The sequence below is a fragment of the Podarcis liolepis genome (genome assembly GCF_965112155.1).
Source record: "Podarcis liolepis genome assembly, chromosome: 17".
Lineage (NCBI taxonomy): Eukaryota > Metazoa > Chordata > Lepidosauria > Squamata > Lacertidae > Podarcis > Podarcis liolepis.
This window is the reverse complement of record NC_139571.1, coordinates 14811194-14825822: the sequence shown is the minus strand read 5'-3', so window position 1 is coordinate 14825822 and position 14629 is coordinate 14811194. Positions and strand designations below refer to the sequence as shown.

Sequence of the window (14629 nt, the reverse complement as noted above, 5' to 3'; positions counted from 1 at the left end):
CCTGCCAACCTAGCAGTTTGAAAGAACGTCAAAGTGCAAGTAGATAAATAGGTACCACTCCGGTGGGAAGGTAAAAGGCATTTCCATGCACTGCTCTGGTTCTCCAGAAGCGGCTTAGTCATGCTGGCCACATGACCTGGAAGCTGTACGCTGGCTCCCTTGGCCAATAAAGCGAGATGAGCACCGCAACCCCAGAGTCGGCCACGACTGGACCTAATGGTCAGGGGTCCCTTTACCTTTTTATCATGGTAAAAAAATTCCTGTTCTATCTGGCATGGGGCCACTTCAAATATAAGTGGAGTAAGTCAGGGGAGCAAAACCCAAGAGCAGTAAATCGGGGAGCACAGGGAATCTGAGCGTCATTCTCACCATCCCACCCTCCTCTGTTTACTTGGCTCCATTACAAGAATGCGCATTTCATTACTTGTAAGGAAGTTTGCATTTTAGGAGAGGGGAGAATTCAAAGCACTTCATAAAAACTGTAGACCTCTCTAAGCCCCCAGCCTCTCTGCAGATTGCCATCTTGTGTGGCATTCGCCCAACTATAGATACTCTTCCACAGGCTTAATTTTAAAACGAAGCTCTCAATAACGACGCGCTAATGAAGAATGAACTTGAAACAGGGTTGCTTCTCTCCCCTTCACCTCCCATACAAAGTAGCACTTAAAAACGGAGAACTTTGAAGGGGGATTATTTACAAAGAAAGTAAAGCAGACACAATGGATGAGGCATTGCTTCTCCCACCCCTTGTTTACACTTGCTCACTGCTCATCCCCCAACGACAGAAACCCCTGATATGCAACGAAAATTATGAGCCATCATCACACCTCAGCTCCTTGCCATAATGCTTGGTACAGGGCGGAATAAGTTCCAATATTTAAATGAGTTAGTAAAGGCTCATTCTCTCGTGGAACTAAGAGGGAGGCTGCTTGATCCTTGAGGATCTCTGGGCGAAGCCTCGTAGCTCCCCTAAGCCATCTTGCTGCATTTAGCGCTATTCCCGCTCTGCTCCGAGCAGACCACCCACTCAGACAGAAATACACAAACCACATGGTCCAGGAATGTCTGTGCCCGAATCAATATCAGCATTACGACCTTATTACTTGAAGCAGCCTGGCTTTTAGCACAACTCATTTGTTTTCTCTTTTCTTCTTGCTCTTTTGATTTCTTAATAGTATATTCTTTACACACACACACACACACACGGGAAAAACCTCTTTTAAAGAGGCAAACATTGTTACGGGAAGAAATATAGTTACTACACTTCCTTCTTTTGTCCCTTTGATCCAAACTTTGCTTCCCCTTCCGCATCTTAATGGAAACACACACACACAACGACTTTATGATACTGGCTGTGAATTATATTCCCACCAAGCAGTAATTAAAAAGCATTGCAAGAGATGACAGTGCATTTAAAAAAGGAATACCGGCTTTGCAGTCTAAATTAAAAACAGAGTGGAGCATAATAGAAGTTCCTAAGGTCATGTAAGAAAACAGAGAATGCATCTGTTTCACTGTTAAATGCTGAGTATAAAGTGAGCAAAAACCTCAATTTGACAGAAATAGGGAAAAAACCATGTCTATTTTGTAAGATTACCATTGCTTGCATCTGACCACCATGTGGTGCCCCCTGTTCATCAGTGGTGGGAAATGTGTGGCCCTGCAGAGGTTGTTGGGGCTCCAATTTACTGGGAACTAACCATCGGGATGCAGGTGGCGCTGTGGGTTAAACCACAGAATCTAGGACTTGCCGATCAGAAGGTCGGCGGTTCGAATCCCCGCGACGGGGTGAGCTCCCGTTGCTCAGTCCCTGCTCCTGCCAACCTAGCAGTTCAAAAGCACGTCAAAGTGCAAGTAGATAAATAGGTACTGCTCCGGCGGGAAGGTAAACAGCGTTTTCGTGCGCTGCTCTGGTTCGCCTGAAGTGGCTTAGTCATGCTGGCCACATGACCCAGGAGCTGTACGCTGGCTCCCTCAGCCAATAAAGTGAGATGAGCGCCGCAACCCCAGAGTCGGCCACAAATGGACCTAATGGTCAGGGGTCCCTTTACCTTTACCTTACATTTGGTTTACAGTCTATTGGGAAGCATCTTAATTTCTTGCTACTTTCGGTCAGTGAGGCACAAGCATCTTTGTTCATGACACCATACACTTTTGTGCTTTGGGGGATTCCCATATGTATGAATGTATACAATGCAACTTGGAATTTTATATTTAAAAATGGATTTCAAAATGCAGATGTTGTCCGTTTTCAGATATAATGGGCCTTTCTAACCTGGATTTGCTATCGGAATGGAAGTCAAATGGGGCCACCCAAAAATATGATGGTGGTTTCAAGAGGTACAGAATGTTGAAGGGGTTGGGGTTGAGGAGAAAGAATTAGAAGAAGATTTTGGATTTGATATCCTGCTTTATCACTGCCCTAAGGAGTCTCAAAGCGGCTCACAATCTCCTTTCCCTTCTTCCCCCACAACAAACACTCTGTGAGGTGAGTGGGGCTGAGAGACTTCAGAGAAGTGTGACTGGCCCAAGGTCACCCAGCAGCTGCATGTGGAGGAGTGGAGACACGAACCCAGTTCCCCAGATTACGAGTCTACTGCTCTTAACCACTACACCACACTGGCTCTCAATTAGCCCACTCAAGCCTTATCAGTCTGGAAGCAGGGGGTTACATTGGGGAGAATGTGTGTCGCCCAGAGGGGCTGGGAAAACCCGGCCAGATGGGCAGGGTACAAATAATAATAATAATAATAATAATAATAATAATGAATTATTATAATGGTTCTGGGGCTCAGGAGTGTTTGATCACACAGCAGTATAAAAAAGTAAATCAAAAGCTTCCTTACCTGACAGATCAGCAGCTCCTGACATTGTACTGTAGGCTCAGCTCCATTCAGCGTCCTGTCCCTCAGCCATTTAGCCCCAGGCAAGTGTTAAAATAACAAGAGGTCCTCCCTGTGCACCTTGTTCAATGGGTCCAATGTGATTTAAGCATATTCTCTAGATAAACGCTCATAGTTCATCACCCAGTGTCGAGAAATAAATTTAAAACACTCTTTAAAAAAATCATTGCACTCTGGTGTTTGTTTCTAGGTCAAACAGTGGCTTATGGGAGGGGTCACTCTAACTAGTTTCCCAGTGCAACCTTCTCCAGCTGTCCCCACCCCTGCAGATGCAACAGGAACATCTGCAGAAGAGATGCTTTCACGTGCACAACTGGGTGTGCAAAGGCTCCCCTACTGCAGACATTCACAAGGTCCTGGCCAATGCCATGGGGTGGGAAAAGCTAGAGTGGGACGCATCAGGGGTTGTGCTAATCACTGCTGCCTTGCCTGTTAATGATACTGCCAAATGATGCTTAGACGTTAATACTGCCTAATGTAAGGCTGCTGTTAGAAAAACAACTTTCACACAACCTGGTACGCAGGCTAAGACCCTACCTGCCCGCGGACTGTATCGCCAGAGTGGTGCATGCTCTAGTTATCTCCCACTTGGACTACTGCAATGCGCTCTATGTGGGGCTACCTTTGAAGGTGACCCAGAAACTGCAATTAATCCAGAATGCGGCAGCTAGACTGGTGACTGGGAGTGGCTGCCGAGACCACAAAACACTGGTCTTGAGAGCTCTGCATTGGCTCCCAGTACATTTCCGAGCACAATTCAAAGTGCTGGTGCTGAACTTTAAAGCCCTAAACGGCCTCGGTCCTGTATACCTGAAGGAGCGTCTCCACCCCCATCGTTCAGCCCAGACACTGAGATCCAGCGCTGAGGGCCTTCTGGCGGTTCCCTCATTGCGAGAAGTGAGGTTACAGGGAACCAGACAGAGGGCCTTCTCGGTGGTGGCACCCACCCTGTGGAACACCCTCCCTTCAGATGTGGAGGAAATAAGCAGCTATCCTATCTTTAAAAGACATCTGAAGGCAGCCCTGTTCAGGGAAGTATTGAATGCTGTGCTGTTTTTAACATTTGATTGGGAGCCACCCAGAGTGGCTGGGGAAACTCAGCCAGATGGGTGGGGTATAAATAATAATAATAATAATAATAATAATAATAATAATAACAATAACAATAACAATAACAATAACAATATACCTTTTCGTAATATCTGGCGCAACTTACCTGTGTCACAATAACAGAATCCAACACTTCTGCTCCGTTTTAAAGGGCTACTGCTGTCAGTGGTGAAGCTCGCCATTTCCAGCACCAGATGTACCTTTTAGTAGCGTCTAGTTTGATGTTTTGAATTATGGTGCTGGAGGAGACTCTTGAGAGTCCCATGGACTGCAAGAAGATCAAACCTATCCATTCTGAAGGAAATCAGCCGTGAGTGCTCACTGGAAGGGCAGATCCTGAAACTGAGGCTCCAATACTTTGGCCACCTCATGAGAAGAGAAGACTCCCCGGAAAAGACCCTGGTGTTGGGAAAGATGGAGGGCACAAGGAGAAGGGGACGGCAGAGGACCAGGTGGTTGGACAGTGTTCTCGAAGCTACCAGCATGAGTTTGACTCAATTGCAGGAGGCAGTGGAAGACAGGAGTGCCTGACGTGCTGTGGTCCATGGGGTCACAAAGAGTCGGACACGACTAAATGACTAAACAAGTTTGGCCTGAAGTGGCACACCAAAACTGTACATTTTGGATAACTTGGTTTGGAAGAGAACACTGTTAAATCCAGTATCCACACCTCTGCTAGCAACTCTGACCTAAATAGTTTGGCATTAAATACATTCCCAAACAATCCCTAGTATAGCAGTTAATTTTCAGAGACGCTGTGGGTCAAAATCTCCCTAGAGCACTCATCCTTGGGTTGGAAAGCTCTACCTGTCAAATTCCAAAGGTGCCAAAGTGCTGCTCAGATTCTTGTGTGCTCAGATACACTCTTTTTTCTATCCTTGCAGGTTCGAGGACTGAACTCTGATGCTGAAGGGGCAGACATGGGCAAGATGGCGCCCCGAGCAAAAATTTGGTGCCTACCCCAAAATATTATTTATGTTCACAATAATTCCTTTTGGTACTGTTTTTTTCTTTCTGGAAAAAAACGGTGCTGGTACCCAGCTGAGGGCCATTGTGTGCATGGCAAGAAAGAGCAGGGCAAAGAGAGGGTGGCTGGAAACAAAAAAGAAGAGGCCACGATTGATGGGCAGAGAGCAAGGGGGGGGGACCCAAGAGGGAATAATTGGGGCCAACAGTCATTCTGAACCTGTGGGAGAAGCAGGCAAAGCACAGCAGCCGCTCTTGTGACGGAGCTGGATTTCTCCAGTGTGGTGTAATGGTTAAGAGTGGTGGACTTGGAATCTGGTGAACTGGGTTCGATTCCCCGCTCCTCCACATGCAGCTGCTGGGTGACCTTGGGCTAGTCACACTTAACTGAAGTCTCTCAGCCCCACTCACCTCACAGAGTGTTTGTTGTGGGGGAGGAAGGGAAAAGGAGAATGCTAGCTGCTTTGAGACTCCCTAGGGTAGTGATAAAGCGGGATATCAAATCCAAACTCCTCTTCTTCTCTTTTTCAGTTTTCTCCTCAGACACTATGGTGGGTGCCTGGCTTGCTCTGTTCTCCCCCCACCCCCGGCCACCCTTTCCACACACACCCCGGCTGTTTGCTTCTCAGTTCCGGCAAAGTTGCTCCTAGCGGGGCTGGGAGGGAGACAATGACATGAATTGGCCGTCTCCTTTCAGTCCTTCGTGATGTGGTTTGAGTTGGAGTCGCCTCCACCTTGCCGATGGGGGGGGGGTGAGAGGGAAATGGGGGGAAGTGTCATACCACCATTTGCAGCATCGGTAGGAGGAAGCAGCAGTGTCAGTGGGGAGGCAAAACCGGGAGATGGCGGTTCACCGTATGTCCTGCCGCTCTCAGATTTGAAAAACAAGGTGATGGTACAGTGGTACCTCTGGTTGCGAACGGGGTCCGTTCCGGAGCCCCGTCCGCAACCTGAGCAGAACGCAACCCATATCTGCACATCCACAGGTCATGATTCGCCGCTTCTGCGCATGACGTCATTTTGAGCATCTGCGCATGCGGCGAAACCCGGAAGTAACCCTTTTCCGTCCAGTATACCTGAAGGAGCGTCTCCACCCCCATTGTTCAGCCCAGACACTGAGATCCAGCACCGAGGGCCGTCTGGCGGTTCCCTCATTGCGAGAAGTGAGGTTATAGGGAACCAGACAGAGGGCCTTCTCGGTAGTGGCGCCCGCCCTGTGGAACACCCTCCCTTCAGATGTGAAGGAAATAAGCAGCTATCTTTTCTTTAAAAGACATCTGAAGGCAGCCCTGTTTAGGGAAGTTTTTCATATCTAATGCTGTATTGTTTTTAACACTTGATTGAAAGCCGCCCAGAGTGGCTGGGGTGACTCAGCCAGATGGGTGGGTATAAATATTATATTATTATTATTCCGCTACTTCTGGGTTGCCGTGGGACACAACCTGAAAACACTCAACCTGAAGCAAACGCAACACGAGGTATGACTGTGCTGTGTACTGTTGAGTACCGGCAGGGGGGAAAAAGGACTGGATCGTCTCGATATTATTTTGTGTCCCCTCAGCTCTGTGCCCTGTGCACTTGAACCGTCCAGATTGCTCTAGATCTGGGACTGCTCAGGGCTAAATGTTCGGTGTTCGTGTAATGAAAGGGGAACAAAGCTGCTGTAAAGTTAAAAAGTTTATGCTGTAGCATTTTAACCTTACTTAATATATGAATTCCCCCCATTGCCAAGAGACTGGGTTCCGGTTAGATAAATGTGACTATTTGAAATTAATTGAAAAAGGATTTATTTTGTTTCAGCATACAAAATAACTAAGTAATTTTTTCCCCAAAAAGGACACCACTTACCAGCTTTTATTCTACCAGAATTTTGTGGAAAACACTCTTCACTTTCAACACACAAATGCAGCTGAAATGTGTTTATTCCATCCTCATTCTCACCAAACTAGAGAACTAACATTTTATAAGGGTGACTGATGAACTACATGCAAGTCAGAGTTAAGAGTCTACTGTAATTGCAGTAATATTCCCTTTACATAGTTAACCCCTCCACCCCCACAAATTCTGTACACCAGCTACTATTTTTGTGGCTCCAAGGACTTATTTTGCCAGGTTTTTATAAAAAACAAAAACAAAATAAAAAGTGATTTGTCCAATATATACTCAAAGTTATGCGGGTCTGTGCTCCTTCCAACAACCTCTTAAAGAGTTTTTGCCACAAAATTTAGTTAGAAAAGTCAAAATGGACCAAAAAAAAGCACACACTTTTTTGTGTTCAACTGAAATGAAACATGTCGAATGTGCACCATTAAAAAAAGTGAAAGATAGCCTTTTCAAACGTTTCATATAAAAATGTTAACAAAAGTGTAAAAAATACCCCACTCAGACACCCCCTCCACACTCCAACATCACATCATATGCTTGATGTCAAGAGATTTCAAAAACCTCCCACTCCAACAATTGCACATTAATTAACATGTGGACTTAAAAAAGAACGTAACGCTTCAAGTATGTTTCATGCCAATCATCAATAAGAGTCATAACATTACTGAAGAAAAAGTACACTTGTTCTTTTGGAAGCCTGAGAAAGACTTTCCATAGATTATGGTCAAACAACATTTTAATTTAAAAAACAAGAACACCCACCCAAACAAACACACATACAAAAAAGGAAAGGAAAAAAAAGGAAACAATTTCTTTGGACTTAAAGAAACAGAGTTAAGAATTCCCATTTGATTATGAAGAAATACCCCTAAAGTAGGAACCTAGTTTTTACACTAATGCACAAAACCCTGCGCATGGAATGATGAAACTCACAGATGCTTCTACAGGTTGACTCTGTGGCAATAGCTGGCAGCTGGCAGACAGACAGACACTGGGGATATGGTGGCTTCTCAAACACAGGCTTTTTTCTTTTTCCTTTTTTTTTAAGGCTGACAGATCCTTTGGACCCAGAAGTATTTCTTAAGCAACATCTTTCACATGAGGGTAAAAACCGAAATCCTAACTTGAATGGCTTCTTCCAGTAAGCGTCTCCTCCCCAGCCTCCTGTTTTGTAAAGGGTTTCTGATTAGTTCAATGAAAGTAATGTTTTTAACCAAAAAGAAATATTTCTGGAAGTTAGGGTGGTCAGAGATATATCTATTTTTCAGCCGGAACTCAGTTCTAGTGGGTGCTACTAGCATTCGAAGAGAACAAGGGAGGTGTTCATAGTGAGTTCCAGCACCTCTTTTTCTAGAAAAACAGCACTGAACGTGGCAGCGTGTTTAGCAGATTCAGAACCTTTTAGGGAGCAATCCTAAGCTCCTGAAGAGGGCGACAGAGGGTCCTTTGAATGTTGCGGACCTCCGCTCTCTGCCAGCGGAGTGGGAGGTCTGAAGGTGGAGAAGGAGGTTTGCCATTGGAGGCCTCCTTATTGCAGCAACTGGGGATGAAAAGGGGGAAATTGTGGATCTGCCAGATCCGAAGCTCACCTGTTCCACTGACATGACCCCAAGGAGGGAGGAAAAGCACATCAGCCCTGGAGCTGGCCTCTCATTTTCCCTGCTATAGAAACCAAGGGGAGGGGAGGGGAAAGTGTGTAGTGGAGTAGCAGAGCTGGGTGGAAAAAATCACATCGGGCAACCAATGTGCCCTTTGGGTTTCAGAAAGTACATGGATAGATGAGTCCAAAAAGCCCGGGACACCAATTTTCACGGCCCTCTAGAGTGCATGGTAACTCGTCTACCAGAAGTCACGTATTTAGCATTAACTCTGGAAATGTAGACTCGATTTGAACCAAACTAAGCCTCCTAGGGCAAAATATGTATCAGGAGGTTTGGGTAGAATCGAGTCTACTGCAATATGCTAAACATATTGCAATAGAATTGAATTTACTGCAACATGCTAAATAAATGAGCCACCACACTCTCCAGAGGGCTGTGGAAATATGCGTCCCAGGCTTTTTAGCTTCGTCTAGCCAGGTACTTTCTAAAACCCAAAGGGCGGGTGCATTGGTTGCCAGGTGTGAAATATATTGGCATTATTTTCAGCTTTCCTACTCCACTCGTGGGAGCGGGGCCTGCTGGTGCAAGTCTGGCAGGCATTAGGAAGTAGCAGTTCTTCTGTTTTCCCCACCAACCAGCCATAGGATGCTCTGTTAGCCAACTGAAAATGTTTTCCCTTAACTGCACAGCAGATAATTTTTTTTGAAAAATATATATTTAATACAGGTACTTACAAAAACTGTGGATGACAGGTGCCGCCTTAGAAAAGGCACCCCCCTCTCCATTTCAATACAGAAGGAAATGTATCTTCTAAGATGATGCCTACTGCGATATATGCATGAATCTTCTAAAAATAAGGAAAGTAGACTTCTATCTTCAGAAGTATTGTTTATTCACATGCAAACTTCTGCAGGTGTAATTGATTAATCAATTAAAATTAACATGATTAATCAACTTTTTTTTATTGGGTTGACAGCCCTATGATCAATGAATGTTACTTAACAAGTACTGAAATTTTGAAAGTTTCCCATCCTGTCGTTGTCTAACGGCCTAAATGAAAATGTTTTAACTGATCGGGTAGAAAAAGAGCCAAAACCGAAATCTAAAGTAAACAGATTATAATATACTGAATGAACAAAGAACCAAATTTATGCCTCTATTTTTAATAACAAAAATGAATGAACTGCACACCTGGGCAGTTGAGTGCTGGAACTCCTAAGTAATAAATAGCTCCAAATTAAGGACTTTCTACAACATTTCCATAGAAAACGGGACTAGATCTCTCTCTCTTTGTTTATGGCAAACTTCTAGAGTGCTTCCACTTTTATGGTATCTAATAACACATTAAAACATACACAAAGATGTGGGTGGAAAAAATGCTGGATTTAGGATAGTATACAGTAACACTTCTTTCCTTTTAATGAACGTCCTACCGGTTTATTGACTAAGGCTAGAAAGCAAGTCGTGGTTCTATTTGGCGCATTTTCTACTGTGGTCCGAGGTCAACACACAAGGGCAGCTGATGGGGGGGGGGTGGATTCTGCTACTGCAGACTGAACAGTAAAAAAAGGAGAGACTTTTTTTTTGCCACCCCCGCTCCCCAACTTGGCATCTCGTTTTGGGGGACTGCGGAAACGGAAACAAGACGACGGGGCTTTTAAACTGGTCAAGGGAATACCCAAAAGTCAGGAAAAAGTGGCGTCCAAACAAGCGCAAGGTCAGAAGGCTTTTGACAGCGGTGGCGCTGGATCAAAGGAGAGAATACACAGGACACAAGGACTTGTAACATCTGGCAGAGTCCCTTCCCTCAAGGACTTCAGAATATGCGTATGCAATAATAAATAGATCAGTTATGTAATAAGGCAGTGTGTTGAACATGCATTCATCTTGTGGCCTGGAACACCACATAGAGAGATACATGATATCATACACATTCATTAAGTGTTTTTTTTTTTTTCAAGGCTATCCAGGCTAACTCTTCCAGAGCGTTTCCTAGGTGAGAAGAGCAAATCCTCTGAGGCTTGTCACATTTCTTCTCCTTAATCGAGAGATGACGACTGGCTTTAAACAAAATAATAAAGCTGAAGAGAGTTGGTTGGTTTCGCTTGTTTGCTGCCATTTTGGTTGCATCACTCTGAATGTTTTATTTCTTTTTTTAAAAAAGAGAGAGCACAGTTTTCGATGCAGCCAGCTGCCGTGTGTGCTCAGGATGCTCCAGCCGTTTCCAGGTAACTCTGTAACTTCCTAACTGTGGTTTTGTCCAGTGAGCAAAGGTCAAAGTCAAAGGTTGTGTTTGTGATATGAAAATGTCCCGTTTCTTCTATGAGGTTTACAATCTGTCGTTAGAAAGAGAGAGAGAGAGAGAGAGAGAGAGAGAGAAAATGTTACGTTTAAATTAAAGATTCTGCTCCTTTTACAGAAAGGGATAGAGAACCTGTGCCGTTTCCACATGTCATTGCAGGGTTTCCCAAACTTTTGTCTCCAGCTGTTTTTGGACTACAACTCCCACCATCCCTAGTTAGCAAGACTAGTGGTCAGGGATGATGGGAACTGTAGTCAAAAAACATCTGGAGACCCAAGTTTGGGAAACCCTGTGTAACTGGATTCCAGGTCCCACCAGTGGCATACAGCATGGCCAGTGGTCAGGGATGGTGGTAGTTGGAGTTCAGCAACATTCAGAAGGTACCAGGTCCCCCACTCTTGCCTTCTTGTTACGGGAGTTAACACCTTCTAAATCTCCTGTGAGATCTTTGGGCAAGATCCACTTCCAGAGACTCCACCATGTATTACAACATTTTAGAAAGACAAAGGAACTCCTTTCGCCTCCCCAGTCAAGCTCTTGCAGAATGAACTCCTTCGTTAGAAACTTTTTTGGCTGACATCCCTATTGGTTTATCTTCTGATTTTGCAAAATGGCATTGTGAATTGACGGGCTTTGTGGATCAGTTTTCTTTCACGCCTATTGTTTGTGCGTGTTCCTTGTACTGTCGTGGAAAAACTTAAAAGCCATTAAACTATGCGTAATATTTTTGTATGTGTCATCTAAGCAGTGGCAGCGGCGGGAAAAACAGTAAAAGTAAAAATTGCATCCTTAAAATAACTGATTAAAAGAAGTGATCCTGTCTTTTGTAAAACACTTTTAGGTCGTTTACAATCAAGCGGTGTATAATTTTCACAAAATAAACAAACGATAGAATGATGTTTTCCTATCTGCCTTCCTGGGGATTGCCAATATGAATGCATGAAAGTGCCTTCTGTAGAACGATTGGTAACTCTGGCACAGAACAGTCTGCTCTGACTGTATTCCAGCATCTCATCCAGAGGTTTCCTTTAGCCCTATTAATTGTCTGAAATCCTTTTTAACTGGAGTTGGGAGGGCCTGAATTTTGCAAAGCATGCACTCTGCCAGAGAGCTGGGGCAACTGCTAATGTACGCTTGTTTTACAATCAACATACATTTCTAGCAGTCCAGTTAGTTTTGGGGCAGGGAATGTAGCTGTCTACATTTTACTGCCATCATTGTATGGCAAGAAATGGATCCCTCTTCTTCCTACAGACATCTGCAACCTACTTTAGGTTTGCCTTTGACTCCCTCTCCTATGAGCTGAACTATCCAAAGTTCACTTTTGCTTTATTTCAAATGCCAACATTCAATCTGTTGCTCGTTTACAGTTGACTAAAAAAATCCATTCAGACTGCAACATTAACTCCCATTATTGCATCAAATTGCCAGGTCTGTTGAGTTACATTATAAAAGTTGAGCTGAAACTCTGCCTTGTGTCCCTGCCACATTTTGAATTATTTCAGCAGATGGAGTTTTCCTGTTTTAAGCAGAAAGGAAGTTTCTTATTTCAAAATTAAGTTAATATGAACTGCATGGATTGCGTATTACCTATAAGATGCAGCCCTGAAGCCAGTGACATGAGAAATGGATCAATATAATCAAAGGAAAAGCATCTTTTGGTCATAGTTCATCCTCCAGGTGCTATAAGCAATCAAAGTTCACTTGGATTTGCCCTAAACCAGGCAACCCCAAACTCAGCCCAATTCCCATCATCCCTGACCACTGGCCCTGTTAGCTAGGGATGATGGGAGTTGTAGTCCCAAAACATCTGGAGGGCCGAGTTTGGAGATGTCTGCCCTAGGCGTGCAGCCTGTCCACTGCTCTTTGGGGTTGGGGGGGGATAATATTTTTTTCCTTGATTTCCTCCTCTAAAAACTAGGTGCGCCTTATGGTCCGGTGTGCCTTATGGCACGAAAAATACGGTATGCATTGCAACAAGTCAGCTGAAAACAGCCACCTGTTCCCTCTGACAGCTCTGGCATGTATGACAACTTTTGACACAACACTCAATGGCTAACAGGGAAATAGCCTGTGTTATCTTTCCAAGAGTTAAAAATGTAATCTTAATGTATGTTTCACTTAGCCCCGAGTCGAGCAGTTCATGAAGAATTTCAGAAAAACTTGCAGAAGCATCCCCCCCTGCCCCCAACAGAACTATATTTGATACGCTTCCCTGTGATACTGTGCCAAAAAGGGGGCCTTCCATTAACTCCCATGATAATAAATTTCAGGAATTCAAAAGCAGTTAGGAAGTGTTAACAGATGCATTTTAAAGCAATGCAGTGCTCTTAAAAGTAACGAGAAATAAAATCTCATTTGTTGATCGCTATCTACACTTTCTAAGCTTCCAGCTAAGAGCAACATGAACATTTGAACCCGATTCTTCATCCGGGCCTCTGAGAAATGCAGCTACAGTGTCAAAGCCACCTGGTGCAACTGAGTGAGATGAACCCCCTTAGTTTTAATGGAGGCACAGAATACATCAAGATATACCCAAGAAAGCTTTAGGGGAATTCTTGACCGCCTGCCAGGACGATTCAGGTTAATGCTTTTAATATCAGCACTCACGTTCTTAATCTATTGGAAAACACTTGGAGGGGGGAAGTCTTAAGATTATAACTGTCAAGATTTCAGATTACCAGAGTTGAAAAACAGAACATTAAAATACTTCAAACTTAGACCCAGGATACAAGAACCTAGGAAGTTTTGTTTGTTCTTGACGAAGTGTGCTCTGCTTTGTTTTAATGTACAGTTGTTTACACACAGTCATTTTCCATCAATTTCATTGCCATCTATCATGCTGCAGCAATTGAAATGCCTTTGGGGAAGAATGTCTGCTTGAAGGGCTGGGCTTTAGCTAATGGGAAAGATTTCATTTTAACCTTTAAGAAAGGTTTGAAAGGATTTGGAATTCTCTGTGTCCAAAAAGACTACCTTAAAAGCTATTATTTATTGTTATGCATTGCAGTTCATTTCTTGTGTTATGGTAAAGGTTTTAAAAACGGCTACAAAAAACCCCAAACTCTTATTTTAATCTTTACAGCCTGCTAATGAAATGTTTGGCTAAGAGTGCCCAGGGCCACCCAGAGAGCTAAGATCCCAGACAGGATTGGATCCCAGTCTGCTGCACACAGATTCAACAGCAAACTATTCTGCTGGGACCATCTACTGGCTTTCAGTAGTTAGGGATCAAAATCCACACTTTATGTATCATGACCGTTAATATAGCTTTACTGTGACATCCTGGTGAATAAGTAGTGATCCTTGATTCTATTTCCCTTAAGACTGATCCACTGACAGCCATAGTTTCAAATGAAAGGCACTGTTGAACAATTACCGTATTATTCGCTCCATAAGGCGCACCAAGTTTTGGGAGGAGGAAAACAAGGGGAAAAAAATTCTGAATCCCAGAAGCCAGAACAGCGAGAGGGATCTGGATTCTGAGATAGCCTCTGGCTGTTCTGCCTTCTGGGATAGCCACACCAAGCCTCTTCAGGGCAGCAGGATGAAGGCTCCCCCTGTCTGGAAGAGGCTGTCCTGGCAGAAGCCAGGACAGCAGGCGGAATCACTGCACAGAGATCCCTCTTGCTGTCCTCCTGGGCAGCGGGATGAAGGCTCCCCCTGCCCGAAGAGACTGCGCGCGGCTAAGGCAGAAGCCAGGAGAGGCGCTTCGCTGAAGGGGCGCTGCGCAGCTCTCCCTCTCTGTGCAGCGCCCCTTCAGCAAAGTGGGAGGAGGAACAGAAGGGGCTCCGTCCCTCCTCCCGCTTCACTGAAAGGGCGCTGCACAGCTCTTCTCTCTGTGCAGCGCCATTCACTCCATA

The 14629-nt window shown here is 44.5% G+C and overlaps 1 protein-coding gene across 6 annotated transcripts in view; it reads right to left on the bottom strand.

Moving 5' to 3' along the window:
* Positions 1 to 6749: 6749 nt before the first annotated feature.
* Positions 6750 to 14629, bottom strand: part of MLLT3 (MLLT3 super elongation complex subunit) — a 144734-nt gene continuing 136854 nt past the window's right edge. For 5 of the 6 annotated variants that reach the window (XM_083483392.1, XM_083483393.1, XM_083483391.1 and 2 more), the window contains one exon: positions 6750 to 10800. In XM_083483392.1, the coding sequence (XP_083339518.1) occupies positions 10669 to 10800 (132 nt within the window). In that variant the 3' untranslated portion in view covers positions 6750 to 10668. The remainder of the gene's footprint in view (positions 10801 to 14629) is intronic. The other variant, XR_014520927.1, reaches the window with a different exon arrangement.